Source organism: Poecilia latipinna, unplaced genomic scaffold (assembly GCF_001443285.1).
Source record: "Poecilia latipinna isolate Pla-1442-1.1 unplaced genomic scaffold, P_latipinna-1.0 Scaffold1161, whole genome shotgun sequence".
Classification (NCBI taxonomy): domain Eukaryota; kingdom Metazoa; phylum Chordata; class Actinopteri; order Cyprinodontiformes; family Poeciliidae; genus Poecilia; species Poecilia latipinna.
Window position 1 is genome coordinate 123,304 of NW_015113777.1, and position 20,176 is coordinate 143,479.

General features: G+C 38.1%; 1 protein-coding gene across 1 annotated transcript in view; it reads right to left on the bottom strand.

Annotated features, from left to right (window-relative positions):
- lig1 (ligase I, DNA, ATP-dependent) overlaps positions 1-20,176 on the bottom strand; it is a 72,678-nt gene that overhangs the window by 44,291 nt on the left and 8,211 nt on the right. The window contains exons 5-14 of the mRNA XM_015053137.1: positions 19,422-19,547; positions 13,607-13,984; positions 13,341-13,449; positions 7,297-7,383; positions 6,730-6,786; positions 5,708-5,766; positions 4,528-4,641; positions 4,262-4,428; positions 3,015-3,091; positions 2,725-2,816 (exon numbers count right to left, since the gene is read on the bottom strand). Of these exons, the coding sequence (XP_014908623.1) occupies positions 2,725-2,816; positions 3,015-3,091; positions 4,262-4,428; positions 4,528-4,641; positions 5,708-5,766; positions 6,730-6,786; positions 7,297-7,383; positions 13,341-13,449; positions 13,607-13,984; positions 19,422-19,547 (1,266 nt within the window). The remainder of the gene's footprint in view (positions 1-2,724; positions 2,817-3,014; positions 3,092-4,261; positions 4,429-4,527; positions 4,642-5,707; positions 5,767-6,729; positions 6,787-7,296; positions 7,384-13,340; positions 13,450-13,606; positions 13,985-19,421; positions 19,548-20,176) is intronic.

The window sequence follows — 20,176 nt, forward strand, 5'->3', positions numbered from 1 at the left end:
CCCCGCCCTTTGTGTGCCTCCCCTATGGTCTGTTGGTCGGGTGCGGGGGGGGGGGGGGGGGGGGGGGGTGGCTTAATGAATACCTTTAATTACACGCATACAGTTTGCAACTTCTGGTCTAAATAAGTTAAGTGGGTAAAATGCCAGTATTTCTAGAAGTGTAAGGAATTCAGCAAACTGGCTTTAAGAAAGTTCCAACATAGACTGAGAAGAAGTCAGTTAAAAAAAAAAGTTGAGAATAAAAGAAAAACTGAAGCGGATTCAACATTGGTCATTTTAAAGCAATGGAGACCAGAATGTGAAGCAACAACCAATCAGAGCACAGCAGGAAGCTTCTAAGAAAGGTTCGATGGAAGACAAATAACCTTCACATTCACACTACTGTCCAACTGGTTTTCTTACAGCAGGTACAATACCTTTCGAGACACAAATGCCCTTCCAACACTTTAATACAGTTTAACATCAAAACCACAAACTTCTACATATTTTAATTAACAGTATTTTCTGAATAAACACAAAAAATGACCTTGTTTTATTGTCAAATTAAAGAACCACGCTTCTAAAGTTCCAGGTTTTAGAAAATGAGCATGAAAGAATTTTCTTGAAATTAATAAAATGAAGGGAGAAAAATGATAAAGCAAGAAATTAAGACAAAAATGAAACCATGAACTAAATTGTAACCTTTACAATTAATGTCATTCTGTGGTGCAAATGCTTTTTGAATTTCTTATCTAAAAAACACAGGTAGTTCATCATGTTTGGACTTATTAAAAGGAGCTTCAAGGCTTAGCGAGCCACAGGTTGCAGATGCCTTAGATAGACCAACACAAAGCAGCACATTTTTTAAAATGGAAGGAGAGAAAGACATATTGGGAATATGCTACAAGTCAGCCGTGGGAAAGTTAAGAGTGTTTTCCCACCTGACAGTCTGGTAGACTCTGTTTGATTGGGGACCAAAGTTGCAACATTTGTTACATTTTCAGCTGCTGCAGTTTTCTTTCACACTGCACTGTGTCAAGCAAACTGAACTAATTAAAAATCTGTTCTCCTCCTAGCCTGTGGAGGCGCTGCACCAGGAAGAAGACAACTTCTTCCTGCAACTTCCTCCTTCACGAAATGTAAACAAAAACGAAGCTGCATTAGATTTTAGTAGTTGTAGGATTTCTCTTTTGTCTTTGGTAGATGATCACGAGCCATTCCCCCCCTCCAGCGCTAGACTTGCGAGCTGGTTTTGGTTGTATTTACCCAGAATGCCTTGCTCTATAGTCCGCTTCCTGCTTTTCCTGTTTCCAGAGCTACAATTGAATGGTATCAATTCAAGCGGTATCAAGACTTTTGCAAAGCAGTTTTACTTTGCAGCAACTTTCTTAACGTTTTGCTTCAATTTTAAAACATGACAGACACAGAGAGCATTAAGCTGCTCTCTATTTTTCCCTCTAGATCTATAGGGGCGCGTAGTCAGTCCATACGTATAGCAACTATTCTAACTCATCTAGATTGAACAAAGTGCTGTTTCTCACTCACTTGTTCACACTCATGAAACACCTTCTGCTCCATATGTGCGCTCTAAGTGTGATGTAACTTCTCACTCTCACATATGATCATACCAGAGAAAATGGCGTTACCGAGCCCACACTGCAGGGCTGCAGATCGATTTTCTACCCAACGACTGAACCACCGTCACACCAGACTATTTACCAGACACCCATCAGACAAGGTCATGTGGCTCTGATTGAGATCATACTAAACAACTCTGGGCATTTGAAGCCATTTGTTCAACAGTCAGGTCTTATCTGAACGTCCCAGGAATTATGAAACAACAAAAGGCTCAAATTGGCTTCTGATTTGGCATTGTGGTAAAGTGCCATGTCACGGCTTTTCTGTACCAAATTCAATCAGCCTCCAGAGTTGTCACATCAGGACTAGATCATCCTGATCTTTAATCTGCTGGAATAAAAGCACGGTATGTCTGAACCAGACCCAACGCAAGCACAACAGGCTCAGTTTAAAACCTTTAAAGTGGTAGAAAAACAACGGACGGGAGGGACAGGTTGGTACTAGACAAAGAGATGGACAGAAGGAGAGACAAATAATAAAACAGTAGTGGAAAATGAGTGGATGGACAGACGATGGACAATGATCGACAGGGTTACAGGTGGGCTGAGAAGCCAAGAAAAGAGACTTATGAATGGAAAATGAAGAACAAACAGACAAAGAAGAACTAAGAGACAGAGAAGGGATGAATGGTGAGCAGAAAGGTGGTCATTGGACTGAGAATGGACAGGTAGTGCAAAATAATGTAATGAACATGTTTTATTTAGTAAATAGACCTGTCCTAAGTTGTTCAATAAAGCATAATAGGTGAGTTCTGATATTAGGGAACTCAGAAGAATTTAATTAATTAAATTCAAATCACAAAGTGCCTAAATCTTCCCACCTCTAGGGTGGATAGATGGACAGACTGAAGGACGAGTTTGGAAAATATTTAAATCGTCTGCATTTCTAGACGGCACCTGTCTGAACTCGAGTTGTGGTGAATAAAAATGAACTCCATTTTGAAAAGTCCTCAGTTCAGACTGTTGATATCAGCTCTTACACTCCCATTACGTTCAATATTTGATAAGACACAATATCTTTTAAAGGTCCAGGTGCCTAAACTGAAAGCAGTTTCGAAACGCCTGCTGTAAAAAGCAGGAAAGATAAGAGCTGACAGAAGATGTTTACCTTGTCCAGGCGGGGTCAAGCAGACGGCCTGGCTCAGCGCGGCGAGGACACTCTGCTCAGCGAGGCCAATCCTCAGCTTCCCAGCCAGGGACCTGCCCGTCACAACCAAAAACGTCAACACCACAGACCACGGACGCCTTTCTACTTCTTCCCCCCACCTGCTGTACGTGATAAGCGCTACACAGTGAAACACACAGGGCGGTCTGCGGCATATCTGGGTCTACAAACATGCAGATGCCTATGGTCACACAAGCAGCTGAGCGTGTGAGTGTTGGAGAGTCTTATTTTACCTGACTATGTAGCGGGCCTCGGAGAAGCGGCACGCCACAAAGAGGCCTTTGATGATGTCGATTTTCTTATTCATGGCCTGAGGCGGGCGGGAGGAAATTGAGATTCACAGAAGAAGAGCGAGAGGAGATAGAATGCAGGAAAATATGAAAAAAGAAATAAAATAAAATAAAAAAAGAGCGAGGTTACCACGGAGTAGAAAATGCATGTTCAAAGCAGGAAAAATGAACTAATTGCACAGGAGAGATTCCTGCCAGGTGACAACTTTATCTCAGACCTCTACTGTTTGAATTACACAAGCTAGTCATTTCCAGCTCAATGCACATTTACTTTAATGTCCTTCTTTTTCCTTTATCTGGCCTAAAACTAACTGGCAGAAACCACAGAGCCTTGAAAAATGTTTTAAACTCCACAATGTATCACTTTTTGTCACATTAGTACAAGATTCAATGGATTGTATTGACATAGTAGGTGCTATATCAACACAATTGATGCAAAATTGTAAAATGAAAAGAGAATGTTGCTTGGTTTCCAAAATCTATAAAATAAATGGGAGTAATTATGAAAGTTTCATTTTACAGCACATTCAAGTAACTGTTAACTCCAATACTGTATGAAATATAACTTAAAAGAAATTTGACTTAGCAATCGAATGCCTTGAAATTGGGCCTCTGTCTCTTCAAGAAGCTCCTGTTCCTTAAAGAGATGCTTTAAAGGAACTGAACCCAGTTCAACATCATATCTGACAAGCTTCAATTTTCCAGCTAAAAGAAAGCGTGCCCACAGCATGACACTGCCACCACCATGAGAGTCCAAGGTGATGTGCAATGCTACGTTTCTGGCACACAATTTTTTTTTATGTAAGCTGAAAAGTTCAGTTTTTTTTCACCTTATGACTAAAGAGTGCATAAGCAACATTTGCTCCAGAGAGCAGTTTCCACCAGAGCTGCTGCTCTCTGCAGCTCCTCCAGAGGTACCTGCTGTGCTGCTTCTATGACTAAATCTCCCCCTGCCAGCTTAGGTGGATGACATCAGGTGCTCTTGTTGTGTTTGCACTTGTGACTCCTTCCAGTTCTAGATGATGGATTAAACAGTATAAATGCTTTTGCAAGGCTCTGTAATTTCTTGTTCATTGCACAATTGCATTAACATCTTTTCCCTTTTCTTTTCTTGGGGCTAATTCAAAAAGGCAGACAATATATTCCCCCTACTTGTTCTCGTCTAATGAAAATGTTATTCTGTGGCTCACCGAGTTCCCACTCATGCTGGCAATTTCCTTCAATTTCTTAAACACGCCTCCTGCTGTCAGACTGGCCGGCTGGAACATGGTGCGCTGGTTGCTACGGGAACTCTCGGCCACCAGGCCCAAATCTCCTTTCTCCTGCGCCTCCGCTTTAATTTTGTCCAAATGTCGCCCTAGTAACGAGAGCGAGACGGTGAGCGGCGGCCGGCTCTCTGCCTGATGAGCAGAGCTGAGGCGGCGAATGCACAAGCCTTCACTCGTGTGTTTGTTACCGGTTGCTTGAGCGACGGCTTTCATCAGCACCGTCTCCCCAACGCCGAGCTCCATCCCAAGGTAGGCGGGGCCGAGCTGGTTCAGACACAGGTACACACAGCACAGCAGGTCGTCTGGGAAAAGGAGTGAATGCATGAGTGTGTGTGTGTGTGTGTGTATGTGTGTGTGTGTTAAGCTCAGACAAACAGAAAAACAGAAGAGAACGTTCATGAACTGAGGCAAAAACAAACCAACTAAAGATTGTTTTTAGAGATGCACCGATCAATCGGCTCTCATTTCCTTAATTTCGGGAGTTCGGTGATCGGTCGATACTTTTGCATGTTAAGCCGATCTTATCCACTGATCTCATCTACCTTGGAAAAAGGTTTAAAAACCAGCCGCTGTCCTCTTCTGCTCTCCCATTAGAGACGTTTGACTGACAAACTGACCCACCAGGTCATGTCTGCACGTTTGCAGTTCACAAAAATTATCCCACTGTTGCCAACTCAGCAGCTTTCTTGTTTTATTTAGCATCATTTCAGACTTGTTCCAAATCAGTTATTCCTTAATTCTGATTAAAAAGTCTGAGTTCCACTGCCAGATCATTTCACTTAAAGTAAAGAAAAAATGTCTTGCCAGTGGAAATGGTACGTTTTAATCAGCATCAAGTATTAAGGAATTATTGTCTTAAAACAAGATTTTACATTTTGATTTAAAACGTTTTTTATACGATACTTTTCTCTTATCTAAATGTATTAAGATATTTTCACTGGAATCTAGACAAAAAAAGAAAATACTTGATAATATTTTGTGTTTTTGCAGTGTTGATGATTTCAATTACATCCCTAAAACACACACTCAGACTCCACTACACAAACACAAACACACAGTGGGAATGCAGACAAGAAAACACACTCACAAACCAGAACCCCGAACACAGAACGAGGCAGACACAAGCCAAGAGCTCAGACGTCAACGAGGCGGAAGTACTGGACCACGTTCAGAAAAACTCAAACTAACAAGCAGCAACATATCAGCATAGTCTCACAGGTACGTCTCACTCACACGCAGACTAACAACGCCGGCGCTTTTATGTGCAACCTGGCTTCACCGCCCTCCGCTTGATGGAGTGGCTGGCAGCCAGCTGCCTGCACAGCAGCGTCAGCCTCACCATTACCGCCATGATGAAGTAGCCTTTACCTGGAGAGAGCAGCAGCACCGAGCGGAGCAGGTTCGACAGCGTCTCGATGTTTCTCAGCCTACACGATGACAGAGGGGATAGACAAGGAGGACGACGTAAATTAATTTCAAGCCCATCCTGTAAATACTGAGGAGAAGGAAATGAGATTTGTCTGGGAGGTTTTAATCCTTAATGGGACCCGGCCAGACATATTAGGAGTTCATTTGTGAAACAGTAGACGTCAGTTTCAGATAGGAAGTCGTAGCAAGGAGCAACTGTTATCCAATATCCTTTAAGGAGAAATAGGAATCAAGATGTATAGCGGAAAGTCTCTGGTTTCAAATATTCCTCTGAGACTGTTGAAGGACTTCTAGGAGCACTCATTACTGGAGATGAATGTCGTTCATTTTTTGGTTTTTGATGGGTTATTTGAACTGCTCACAGTTTATACACACGATACCGACAAAAAACCTCATACAGCCAAAACATGTTATTGAAAAACAAGTTTTTTCAAAACTGCAGTGTTTCTTTAAGCTAATTTATTTTGGAAATGTCAAATTGTGCAATTATATGGTCAATGTTAATGCAGACCTGTCCAATTTATTATATATTTTTTTTATTAAAATTGTTTTATGATGTATCATTACACCACCATGAAACAAGTCAGCTTAAACCAATTATTTCTAAGGCTTTTGATAATAAGATTAATAACCATTAAGAGTATACTTGAACTTCTCACTGTATGTCTGATTTAGACTGCTGAAAGAATTTATTTGTCAGAAGAATTTGTATTTTTGCTTCTTTGAACTGATTACCAAAGTTTTTTTTTAAACCAGCTGCAGATCAATTTCAACATGTCTTCCAGTCTGTATGCCCCAAGCTAACAAAATTAAATGATCTGAGTTTCTCCCTTCTCATTCTGTTATTCCCAAAAAAAATCCCAGTTGGCTGTCTGAAATGTGTGACAGAAAGAAAAAAAAGGGTTGCAATCATTTCCCCTCAAACGCAGCTTGCCGTTTTTCCCTCCACATGGAGCTCCTACCTGCCAGAGTCCTCTTCAATTTTCTCAAAGGTGCGAGCCACTGCCAAGTACGGCACTCTGGAGAAAGATGAGGATGCAGTTAGCCTGCAAAGCCGCAGCAATGACAGCTTTTCTTTTTTACATGCACGACATTTAGCTGACTCGGATGTTGGGAACAACCAGCAATTAGTGCAGCAGGAAGATAAGCTTTGATTTGAGGTTATCAAACAAGGGCAAGGAGGACAAATGTGGGGACAGCTGTGTCCTTAGGAAATAAAAAAAATCAGTCTGGTGAGTGAGTTAGCAGAGTTGTTAAATAAATACACAGGATAAACATACAGGCTTTATTTTGAGATACTTAAGAGATTTAGCCCCAACATTCCCGTATGTTTTGTCTCATTTCTTTTTGTATTTATTATTTAATACAATATGATCTCACAGTCAGGGATAAATAGTTTTTAGCTAAATCTATTTTTCTAGGGTTGTTTAACATGCTGCAGGAGCTTTGAGCGTGATATTTATGGTTACCTGTTAATACTAAACGAGACAAGGATGCGCCTGTAATAACAAAAACCAGGCTTTGCTTACTTTTGGCCTTGTTTCCAGCAGGCGTGGTCCACCGGATGGTAGTTTGGTCTGGATGGATTGTAGTCCGTCTCTCCTGAGGCTGATTCCCTGAAAATATACAAAGAAACAAGCAGGAACAATTAAATTTCAGTCCAACTGAAAACTCATGACAATATCAACGTTTTACAACCAGCATTAATCAGCGTCGTACCAAACCAGCCCACAGTAATGAGTTAATATTTAAAAAACTATAAAAGCTAAATTAGGAAACAACCAGAATAAACAAGAACAAACTAGAAAAACTATATAAGAAAATGCTGTGAAAAAAACTAATTACATTTTTGAAAATCAACTGAAATACGAAGCTGCGTTAGAAGCACCTGAACGGTTTCTGCAATTTTAGCATTTCTTATTTGAGAAAAGAAGTCGTCCTTCAAAATAAGAGCAGCAACTGTGAGTTCCCCTTTTCTTTGCAGTTTCATCTGGAAACACAAAAAAGTGTTTGAAGCTTCTTATCGCCCAAACAAAACAAAATAATTGTTTTCATTTGGATTGAGGAAATGTAAATAAATCTGACTTGAAATCAGTAGTGGCTTCTTGTTATTGTTCCAAATTAAAACTAAAGTAAATAAATAAATATAAAAGTGAATAAAGAACTGGTGCCATTTAAGGAAAGCTAGTCAAGAAAGATCTGACGACTTTAAGATGGAGGGAGTTTTGGAGGACATCAAACATTTCTGGAATACGACTTTTGCAATGAATCAAATAAAAAAAGCATATGTACAGATTTTAAAACTTTAATTAATTGCAAAACATACTCTTTGAACTGCCTTAAAAAGTTATTTTCACACAGTATGGCATGAATTCATGATGAAATGGAAACTACAGCTGTGAAATTTATTTTGCATGCATTTCCCCCATCACTCCTTCGCTGCTGCACAAGGCGCAGCAATGAAAAATAAATAGTTATGCAGATGAAATGCCTTTGCTCCCTTCCAAAACTAAAAATAGTTTGTGGCTGGAATAGATACCATGACCTCGAACCGACAAAGCAATTATACGCTGCTGCTGCTCCTTCTGGTTTACTTTACATGGAAAGGTTAAAATAATAACAGCATTACGGCACCTTCTGGCTGAAACATCATAGAAAGGATATAAAAAGCCTTCACTTTGTTTTCTGTAGATCAGTTTATCCCCATGACGTTTCCCTTAGAGCAGCTGCAGCCACCTTTAGTTGCATTATGCAGGCATCTACAATTAGTACAATTAGCCTTAACTGTTTGTTGTTTAATTAGTTGCTTTGCAATAATTAAAAGTGGCTGATGGTACAGGTAATCGCATCACACCCAGAGTTTCCCTGAAGGCAAGTGCATAGATGTTAGCATTAAGAGCAGTGCCATATAGAGACTCCTAAACACAAATATTGATTTACTTCCAAATTGATTTTTTTTTTGTCTTAATTTAAGAAAAAGGAAGAATATCCATCTTACAGAGGGTTGTTCTCCATGTCAGGTAAAACTGAACAGATATAGGACTTGGAGATCTATATGCACAGGATGAATTTAGCTTTTAGCTTATTTTAGCTTTTATCTTAATAGTGTTTTCAAAAAGTAGTCAGAACATCACAGTAGTTTTAAAGGACTTTTCCTTACATATAAAGCACCTAAAGATTCAATTTTATGATTTTTTTGACTCAGTTTTGCACAGTAGTTCAAATTAAAGTTAAAAATCTGAAACACATTTTGTAAAAGTAAACACGTTTTAAGTAAAAAAGGATAGATAATTGGACATAATTCCTATAATTAGTTTGTTTGCTAAGGCGTGTTGTTTCTCGTAAAGTATTATGCTGTTGTTTTGCTTTGGATGTGGCAAATTACAGAGACAAACTCTAAAAAAGAAACTTTCAGCTAAAGCCAGAAAATCCTGCAAATCACTTCATATACTCAGATATTTTCAAAGGGCCATAGTTATGGTAATTATTATTTATTTTTATTAACATATGCTTTGTTAAGCACATCATGTGTTAAATAAAAGTACATTTTTCATCTTATTGACAATCTGAATGATGAAAAATGAAATTATTGTAATTAGAAATAAAAGTTTTTGGCCAAAACATTCGAATTAGTCAAACTCAGAAACATTTCCAGCCACACATGAAAGCAGCCTGACTGACAGAAGAAGGTAGTTACAGTAAGAAAACTGGATTTCCTCTAGTATAAATTGGCGATGTTATCACAGTCCTAATAAACCACTGGACCAAATCAGAGACTCACGGCCTTGTTTTGAGGTGTTGCCTAATTAGCTTGTTGTTCCATCACAAAAAAGACTCAGAGTCTGAGGGTTAGTTCTCCCTGGAGACGCCTTTACCGCGAGAAACCAATTTCCAATCTTCCTGTAAGGTCTGCCATGCCAGTTACAATTTTATCAGATTCTGATTTTCTCTTTCTGGCTAATCAAACTAACTGGAGTAAAAGGAGTTTAATGTAACATTATGACAACTGACCATAAAAATAAAAACAAAGTTCATGAGAGATTGCAAGGTTACTATAGTAGCACTGATTTCAGAAAAACTGGGATTAAATAGTGGGATTTGGGGACATTTTTGGTTATTTTATGCATCCTAACTTGCCCTCAATTAACTAGACAGTATTCAGTGTTCAAGAATATATTTGTAATGTAATAATCACCTTTCTGACTGAATTTCCAGTCGATGTTCAGCATCTTTCAATCATTATCTGATGAGTACTGAACTCAAAATAATATTTCTTTTTTCTTTTCAGAAGAGTCTATTTTTACTTTTGACAAAGGGTGTGATGATGGATAAATTCCACAAACAGGAAAACAAATTTAAATTGAAATATTTATGACATACTCATTCAAATTTCATGCATGTATATTACTTTCATGTCAGAATAGGAACTCCATTTTGGATAAATTTCAAGTTGGATTTTCTTCAGCAGTTTAATTATCTGTTAAATGAACATGTGGGTCACAATCTAAGGAGTTACTGATTAAACGGATAGTTTGACAACACTTCAGAAGAGATAAAAGCTTCATTGGTGACTGATATCCAAGGATATTAAATTATTGCCTCGTTTTTAATAATGAACTCCAGCACCGGTCAGTAATTATGTTAAAACATGCAGAAATCCGGCTCTGAGTTGAGCTACAGCGCTGTCAGGTTAATGATAATGATCATTAACTGTACAGGTAATCAAATCTGAAAGTAATTAAGTCTCTTCTTCACCTGCTTCGCTGAAACATTTCACACTTCACACATGAAGTTGTGCTTTTTTTATCTGTGGATTATTATGAACCGGCTGATCCTAATTAGCTGTGTGTAAAACTATGAAGCTGACATTAACTAGACTCCCAGTTCCTCCTGAATCTCTTAACAGGTAGATTACAGGCGCATCTGGCATGACAGCTACTTGAATGTTAAAGCATGAGAATCTGTTTAACCTGCAGAGTTTAGACACTTTAATTAGTCTTAGTAAATGTCAAGTTAACTGGGTCTTTTCTTAAATTGTACAAGGAATATGATTTAGGTTTTTAATCCAAACTTGCCCCATGTTTGTGTTAAAGAAAATATATGCAGATCTGGAAAAAATTTGAAAACTGCACTGAACGCCATTGAAAACCAAATATTGATTTCTGAACTCTTCCTGAGTTGAAACATTAGTTTTGTTATTTCTAAATTAATATGAACTTGTTTCCTTTGCAGTATTTGAGGTGTGAAAGCTCCGCATTATTTACATTATTTTGACCATTTCTCATTTTCTGCAAAAATGAGAATTTTAGACACATGTTGTTAGTAGTTCATAGTATAAAAGAACAATGTTCATTTTACTCAAACATATACCTATAAAAAGTAAAATCATGAGCAGATAATTTTGCAGTGGTCTCTTCATTTTTTCCAGAGCTGTGTATTCCTTATGTTCTTGATATTTACTGTGCAGTAATCTTGTCTGTACTCAGGAACGCATTTATGGAGTGTATTCAGAATAGAAGTGATGCATTAAGAAAAAAAGAAAACAGAATATTTCTCACTGAATTCATTAAATTGGATCCATTTGTTCCTCCCCATCTTTCTGTTATGTTGCCAAATTAGTCCCTATTTTAGTCTATATTTATGCACATAAATATACCTTGGAGCATTATTCAATGACACGGAGTTTAAGTTTTGCTTTCTGTAGCTCTTCCTAACAAAATATGTTATTATTTCCATTTTATAAGAATGTAAGTTATGAAGAGCTCAGTGTTGGAGTTCAGCTGAGCAACATGATATGTGGATCTGTTCAGTGTCAGAAAAGCCACAAATAAGGTTACATTAATTAGGAATACAACTGAAACCAAGGACAGCTCTGAGTTAAGCTGGAAGAGAACATTCTGTCACTGATTATGTGCAGAAAAAGAGGACAGACACGGAGCTCTGAGTAGCTGCGTTTCCATTACTAATGCACACAAAACTTTGTGGATATTCCGCTTAATGTTCTGTAACTGAAGTGTTTCCATTAAATAAGAAATGCAATTAAAGCCACACGTGAATAAGTGGTTCACGTGATAACTCATTAAAAAACATGCATCGTCCCTATACCACTTCCTGTCATCTTCTTTGTTGTTTCCGCCAGTAGTAAAATCTGCCTGTTGATCCATTGCAGTTTTGCAAAATACACTCATTTCCAAAGAGCTGAAGAACCACCTCATCCTAGAGCCAAAACATTTTATCCAAAAATTTGAGTTTTCAAAATTGGCTTGTTTCCACTGAGCAAATTAATTTTCCTAATTCCAATTATATGGCCAATGGAAGCACAGATAGTGGCTCAGGCGTAGGGAAAAGTTATGATTTCAGACCAAATAATTCAAAGCAACTTGAAGACACAGAGACTGTACGACATCTCGTTTCCACAAATGAGCTCAGGAAAAGGAATCCACCAGCAGACAGAGAGGGGAAGACTGCCCACTGTTTGGAGGTCTAAGAGAAGAAATACTGCAGCTGAAATGACTGGGAACAAAGAACAGACTGGAAGTTATCAGGACAAACTCCCCATCAAGGTTTTGTGAAGCTGCAGAGAGGTTGGGGTGTTTCCTCATAAAAACCTTGGAAAATATCTCCAAGGGAAAACAGGGGCAAAGGAAAAGAGAGAAGTCAACAGTTCCAACATCTTTTAAATAAAAATGCTGTTTATGTAAAGATTCAGCTTTCTATACACTACTTTTAAACAATAAATATGAAAGTTCACTTTGTATTCACAGCAGCTATTTCCACAGAGTTCAGGTGTTTAATACCAGATTTGCCAAAAAACGTGATTGTAAGGAAATGATTAGACGAAAGAGCAGGAGGACAGCTCCATGTCAGATGATGGGGGACAATCCAGATGGATGACAGATAAAGAAACGCTGGACGATCAGATGGAAAATGGGCAAATGGAGGGTAAACAATTAGATGGATGACTGATGGTCGACAATTAGATGGACAGCGGAGAGAAGGGAGACGACGGACAATCAGATTGCTGGACGTATGATGGATAGTAGAGGATGAGTGGACGGAAATACGACTTTGAACAATTGAATGAACAACAAATGGACGAAAAGATGATTTTGAATAATTAGATTAACGATAAATAGACGGATGAATGGAGGTCCACAGACAGCCAGACAATATTTAGGAAATGAGCTGTTACCCTGTTTCCATTTCTGAAAAATCCTGAAAGCCAAACTCTTCCAGGTGTAGGAACCGCTTACGTCGCATGGTAACAGTGCATTACTGTTTACCATTTTCCTAAAATGTATTACTGACTAAAGTCTCATTCAGCAAGATGAAGATCACAAAAATAAAACCGAATAAATATGAGAACTCTGCTGTGTTACACAGGAACTTGAAACTGTCCTGATTTCAGCTGAACTGTGAATTTTATGCATCTAATGGAAACAGAAGTTCAATCAATAGAAACCTAATGTGTATAAACTATCTACTCCATGTTGCTTATTTGCAGATTCTGCAGCACAGCAGCCGACCAAACAAACCCGAGCTGGACGCAACTTCCAGTCACAACTTCTCTCACCCTTTTGCATCTCTCTGTTCCTCATCGGAGCTCTTCCTCTCTGCACTCGTCTTTTTCTCTCCTTTGTTCTTCTCTGGTTTCTCTGTCTTAACTGCTGCTTTTCTGGGAGCTAATAAAGGCAGAAAAAGAAACAGAAAAAGGTGAGCAAGGGTTTGATGACGGGCAGAAATGTGCTGTCTTCTCACACAGATTAAAGCGCAGCACTTTTTTTTTTTTTTGGGAAACATTTTTAATGCAAGCGCAGAGCAATGCAAATTCTTCCTCACCAAAGAAACTGCTGATTGGGGTTTTCTTGGCCGACTCCTTATCTTTCTGCTCCTTCGCCTCTTTCTGCTTTTTTTCTTCCATTTGACTTTTTGGGCTCCCTGTGTCTTTCGTGTCCTTTTCAAACACCTTGTCTTTGGCGACAGAGGGCCTTTTCTCATCATCTGTCTTCTCCTTTGCTTCATTTTTCTTTTCCGCCCCCTCAGCTTTCTTTTCTTTCTCATCAGAGATCTTTTCTTCTACCTGCTCCTCCTCCTTCTTGGCCTTCTCTCCTTCTGTTTTCTCGTTCCCCACCTCCTCGTCTGGGCTGTTAGCCTCAGCCACTGGCTTTTCAACCTTTTCTTCCTTTGCTCCCTCCTCCATGGGTTCATCGGTGTTCTCTACACAGGGGAAGACAGAAAAGGAGTGAAGTCATTGAAGAGATAAATGCCAGCAGGTTTACTGAGGGCAGCCATTTTTTTCTTTTTTTTTTTTTAAGCGAGGCCATGTTTGAAGATACTTTCTTCTTCAATAAACGCTGCAGGTGATATTTCTGAGCTTTCCTTTTCACTCGAGACACTCAGGTAGGAGGGGAAATTGCTATTGACAAACTTGTAGCAACGACTCCCAGCAGACGGACGGGGTCATGGTATTGGCTGGTTGAGAAGACCGGCATAAAACTTTAATTTTCTGAGCTACACATTAAATAAAGCCAAAAAATGCTGAATTTAGCTCTACCATCTCAAATTTATCAAAAAGTTGTCAGAAAAGCTGAGAAACACAACAGATAAATGCTGGGAAAACGCATATATGCCCTTAGAAATTTTTACGATTTTTGCATGTTTTGGATCATTAGACAAAAGATAATTTAAGAAAAATAAACACTTTTCAAATGAGGATTTAGATTTCAAGAACTAACACTGCTGTTTGATGTTTCCTATCTCATGCATGAACTGGAGAGCTCTTTCAAACTCCTGCATCCTTAGCGCACTAAGCAGCGTTGTGATTGGTCCTTCCTCCCAGCAGCTGTAAGACTTTATAATCATCACTGCTCCCACAAACTCAGTGTTTACAATTTTTTCACATCTTTGCAAATAGTCTGGTTTTTATCCAGAAATACCCATCTTGTACATTTCTTAAATCATCTTACTTAGCTACACTTTTCTTTGAACCACCGGGTGCTACCTTTGCTTTTGGATTTTATATTTTTACATTTGTGTGAATCTACATTCTTCAACTTAACTGTCACTTTGCTGCTGGTGCCCCTGAATTTCCTGAGGGACAAAAAAAGATTATTTTGATTTTATTAATTAACTAAAAAAGCTGACTCATGTTAAGCAGTTACTTCCACCAAACCTAATAACTGATTGAGCCACCCTTGCAAAGTGTCTTTTACATCGCAGGGGAGGCATTTTGGCCCACCCTTTGTAGAATTGTTTCAATTCAGCCACATTGGATGATATTTAACATGATTTTAAGCACAAACTTTGACTAGGACACTCAGTCAGAGGACTTCTGAGTATGCTTTGGATTGCAATCTTGCAGCATATCATAGGTGGGCTTGATTATCAAACTGATTGCTGGATATTCCACTTGAGAATAATTTTCAAAAACAAAAACAGTTTTTGTGGTTCAATCAGTGACAGTAAAGTGCCTGACGAGTCTTCGATTGGTTTTTTGATTCATTTTAGTGGCCTTAAATCAACTGATGTCAGTTCATGTGGTTCTGATTTCTCCTCCATTGTCTACTAGTCATGATATGTTGCCTTTTAATATCTTTTCACCTCATCCTGTTAGACGTATCTTGTTATTTAAGTGATTTCAGGTCTGGCAGCAATCAGGCCTGATTGAAATAAAACTCAGCTTTCCGAAAGAAAAAAAAATGCTGTTAATCACACTTAAATCATAACTTAATAAGACAGTTATTACTTTTTTCTACACAAGGCCAGATTGGCCAGCTTTTTCCTCCAATAAATGAAATCATTAGTTGAAGACTACTTTTTATTTTAAAAACTAATGATCTAAAAAGCAGAAATGTGAGAAATGTCTATACATCTACCAGTGGTATTGCTTTAGCTTAATAATTTTGGTCTTAATGAGATGAGTTGTCAAAACACAAACCAGCAAATTGGGCAAAGTGAAAGCAGCAATTGGGGATAAAGTGGTTGTCAAACTTTTCTGTCCATCGACAGTAAAAGAAATAAAAAGCTCCTCCAACTCCTCAGGAGGTTAAAGGTGTAGTTATGAAACTCCTTCTGCAGCAGAACTGTTTGGTTTACAAGCTGGATTACAGGTAGGATTACTACCCTGTTCTTAAGAACTCATTTAGAGAAACAATGGACTCCGATGCTTTTTAACAAATCATTCATGCTGGTGCAATTAAAAAGGGCTTTGATACAGTACAGCCATTCTGGCTAAACAGCAAGCATTTAGGTTTTCCTTCTCTGTGCCAAAATTAAAAACATGCATTGTGATTTTAGAGGTCAGTGATGGGACTTTCCTGTTCTAGCCAATCACAGTATAGTTAAAAAAAAAACCCAGGATTTAACCTCTTGTGGAATTAACTTATTGAAATCACCTCTTCATGTCAGGAAAACTCAATTTCAGTAGGATGACTGTCAAAGTTTAGAAGGTCTAGTTGGAATTAGGGGGATTTTTTTTAACAATCACTTTAGTATTTTCAGAAATTAAATACAATGTCTGCCATACAATGTGCTTTTATTAAGCTGTTCAAGTTAAAATAGGCTACTCACATTTAAAAGTTGGCTGTGCAAAGCATGGCTCACTTAATTAATAGCAAATCCTCAATAAGCTGAGCTTAATGAAGAAAAAGCTCTAATGAACATTACTGCTACTGCAGAGTCTACAAATGCCTGATAAAATACAACTAAATGAAGAACATGACAAAACACCTCAATTGTTTTCGCAAACAAGTACAAAAAAACCTGATACAATAATTTAATAAGAATCCCTCAACTTTACCATATAAAATATAAGACAACCTTTATTTCAATTGAAAAGATCAGTTAGTCACTGAGCCATTAGGAATAATAAATGTTCAGCTCATTGGAGCAATGCAGACAACATCTTGTTAAGGTTAACAAGATTCCAGCTCAAATTAAATGCTAAAACACAACATACAAAGAAAGTTACAAAGAACAAGATCCTTTAAATTTTTTCTTGTTTTCTGGCATTTAGAAAATAGAAATAGAAACCTCTGAATGATAATTGTATCTGACCTAAAACAAGAAAAGGTTAGTCTGATTTAACTTCAAATAGCAAGAAAGAAAATGTGTCAGTCTTAAATATCTGTAAATAATATTAAAATCTCATCCCGTCCCATTCTTGTGAATATAAAGTCTTGCCATGTTTTTGGAGTTTTAAGTATCATTACATCCCTATTAATGCATGGTAGCCTTTATAGCAGCAGCTGCACAATTAGGCCATAAAACATAGAAAAATAGAGGGCTACAGAGGGACAATCATATAAGGCCTGGAAAAGGATTTTTAGATCAAAAAGAATCTAAATAGGATTTCCTTCATGTGGTGAGGTTTTCTTTTTTCTCCCTTTTCTGTATTGATGACCATTTCAGAAAGAAAGTACAAGTAAGGATGTCTTTTCTCCTTATTTAAGATCATTTGATCCCTAAGAGTTCAAACTCTGACATGGAGAAAAAAAACTGAATTGATAAGACACATGGTACAATGGTATAAAAAGACACAAAAAAGACCTGTTAGCTTTTAGAAATAAATACACAAAGCTTCAATTTAGCTTGGTTTATTTATATAGGGAAATAACAAAATAAAACCAACAGTCTTCTTCGTCTCTAGGCGTTAAATCTATATAAAAAATGGATTTAAAACATGAGGAATCATCTTAACGACTGCCTGGTTGTTATCATTCCTCCATGGTCTAAATGCAACAACAAAAACTGCCCTCAGGAAGATTCCCCTGATCCTTTATGGGCCGTAGTCAGAGGGACTGCCCCAAATAAACACCAGCAAATTAAAAGATAAAATAATCCTTTGCAGGAAAAACCAATTACTTGTAATGTTTTAGTTTCCATTTGCACATTATTTGCCATCTTGCTGCCTATGTTTCCGTATTATGTGGTTTTATTGTGGATTAAAGGAACAGTTGTGTCAGGGAAGAAGCTAAGGATCATTTGCGAGTCATTAACACTCTTGTTTTCTCCCAATTCTTCATTCAGCAAAGAAAATTTCCAGAAGTAGCAGAACAGGAGATTAATGTGGCTTTAAAATATTTCCTCTGTCAGACCAGAAGCTCAGGCTGCATACATCTCAGAGATGCAAGCAAAAAGTACGTTTTTAATGATTACCATCTGATAAATTCTCATAACTGCAATTTTCCTTTTGATCGCCTAGTCAATTAGTGAATCCAATTAATTTCTTATGGATGGTTGGAGAAGCTTGTAAGCGTTAGATAAAAGAAAAATCAGTGGTATCACATTTCATGCAAGAATTGTGGCATGTTTTTTTCTGAGCGTTTGAATTTTAAGGCACCACGCCTTGCAAACGGTAATCCTAACCGTTCAACTTCTCCATATTCAACCAGAAAGTGTTTTTTTTTTCCTGTTCGTTTTAATGAGGGGATTATGTAACAGATCAACAGAAAGTAGTGCATAATCATGAAGTGGAAAGAAATAAAACTTTGGAGAATTTTAGGGAACAAACAGCATCATGAAGACCAGGGAATCCAGCAGTGACTTTCAGACATAGTGGTGGCAGCATCATGCTCTGGGGATGCTTTTCTTCAGCAGGGAAAAAAAAAAAAAAAAGCATTTGAAAGACAAATGAAGATAAAAAAACATCCCTTTGTGGGGTGCGATTTTTTGTATTAACTGTCTTGATTCATGCTTGAATGATAAACAAGCCTCCGGTCAGTAGGTGGCAGCAGTGCTCAAACTAATTAACAGTCTGCCTGTTCAACCCATTAGAATAAGAAGCCTTCTCAGGATCACTGGGGTTCAACACTGGTAGAGGAGGAGAGATGGAAAAGTTTGTGGCAGTCCGAAGAAAAATGGCGGCAGAATAAAAAAGTGACTGTAGCCGACAGAAAGAAACCAGAAAACACAACAAAGTCTTTATAGTCTTTGGGTTTAAGCAAAATTGTTGCAAACTTTGAACAAAAACTGTTAAAGTCGTTTACCTTTTTGAGAAGTAATAAGCTGAAGCTGAAAAGTAATCAATGTTTAGTTAAAAAAGATTTTGAATGTTTAGTCTAAAAATGAACATTCAGTGAATCGTTTTGTTTTCTGTTTTCTTTTTTGTGAATCTCAGACTGAACAGTCTTGATTAAACATTACAAACTGAGTTAGTAAACTGAACTTGGACAAATTTTAAGACTTAAAACAATAAAATGAGCTGCAAAACTTACAATTTAAGCAGCTCATTTTATTAATCTGACTGGATAATCAGGTGAGTGTATGCAGAAACTCACAAACTCACACAAAGTCTTGAACATATGAAAAGTTAAGTGAACTTAGACATACAGTCAGAGATACGATAGAATTATTTACATTAAGATTTAAAATGTCCTAGTCAAAGTTCAGATTTTTATTTCTAAAAAAATAAAATGTTAACCTCACATTCACTTTCCATCTATTTTTTAAAGAGAAATGCACTCTGCTTTTTCCTCGGTCCATCACCAAAAATACCACCCTAAAGAAAACGGAGAACTGATTGTGTTCAGAGGTTTCTAATAAACTACTCAATGTGTTGCTTTATTTTTTTCCCCTCTACATTCACCTGGGCCTTCCAGACCTGCACAGGATGTGACCCCTGTTATCAGGCTCGCTGCAGAGGAAGAAAGCGTACCTGCACTGCTGACACCGCTCTCCAGGCGGGGTCGTTTGTTTTGCTGACCCTGCTCCTCCACGACCTCCGACTCCCCTTTCCGACTCTCGCTCTCATCCAGCTTCCTCTTGGGGAACATCTTCCTCGCTGCACGCATCAGGAGAGGAATTAAATTAAGAGAGAGACAAAAAAAAGAAGCAAAAAATAATGAAGTGAAGGGGGTCCCAGATGAAATTATGCCGTGATTAAACAGAGAGAAATGTGGAGATGAAAAACAGGATGACTCTACTCTCTTACTGCAGATGTAGGCCAACCAAAAAAACAGAAGAGAGAGTGTCACAGATACGTACTTTGGTAATGAAAACACTAATTTCATCCAGAAAGATATTATGCAGCCAAGCAGCTTGCAGTTCCAGTGTAATTTCCTCTATAATTGTATGCAACAGCAGTGCTTGGGGGCAATTCTGGTTTCCGTTCCACATCTGCCTCTGTTTTGCTTCTTGTTAAGATTCTAGTGAAGGTATCACTGCTGTTGTTGTTTTTCTTCCAGATATCATAATGAAAGCATTAACCCGGGACATTAAGAATGCAATTTCAGGTCGAATTAGTGTGTTGCTTTAATGCGATCTCTTCCCCGACAGTGATGGTAGCAGGCACGCCTGTTACCAAACGGTGCAGCCATCCAACACAAAGGGAACGAGATGATGAAAAGAGAATGAGCTGATTTTATTTTGGCGAAAGGAAAAGCAAAAGGAGCGTTGCTTTCCTTAATGAAA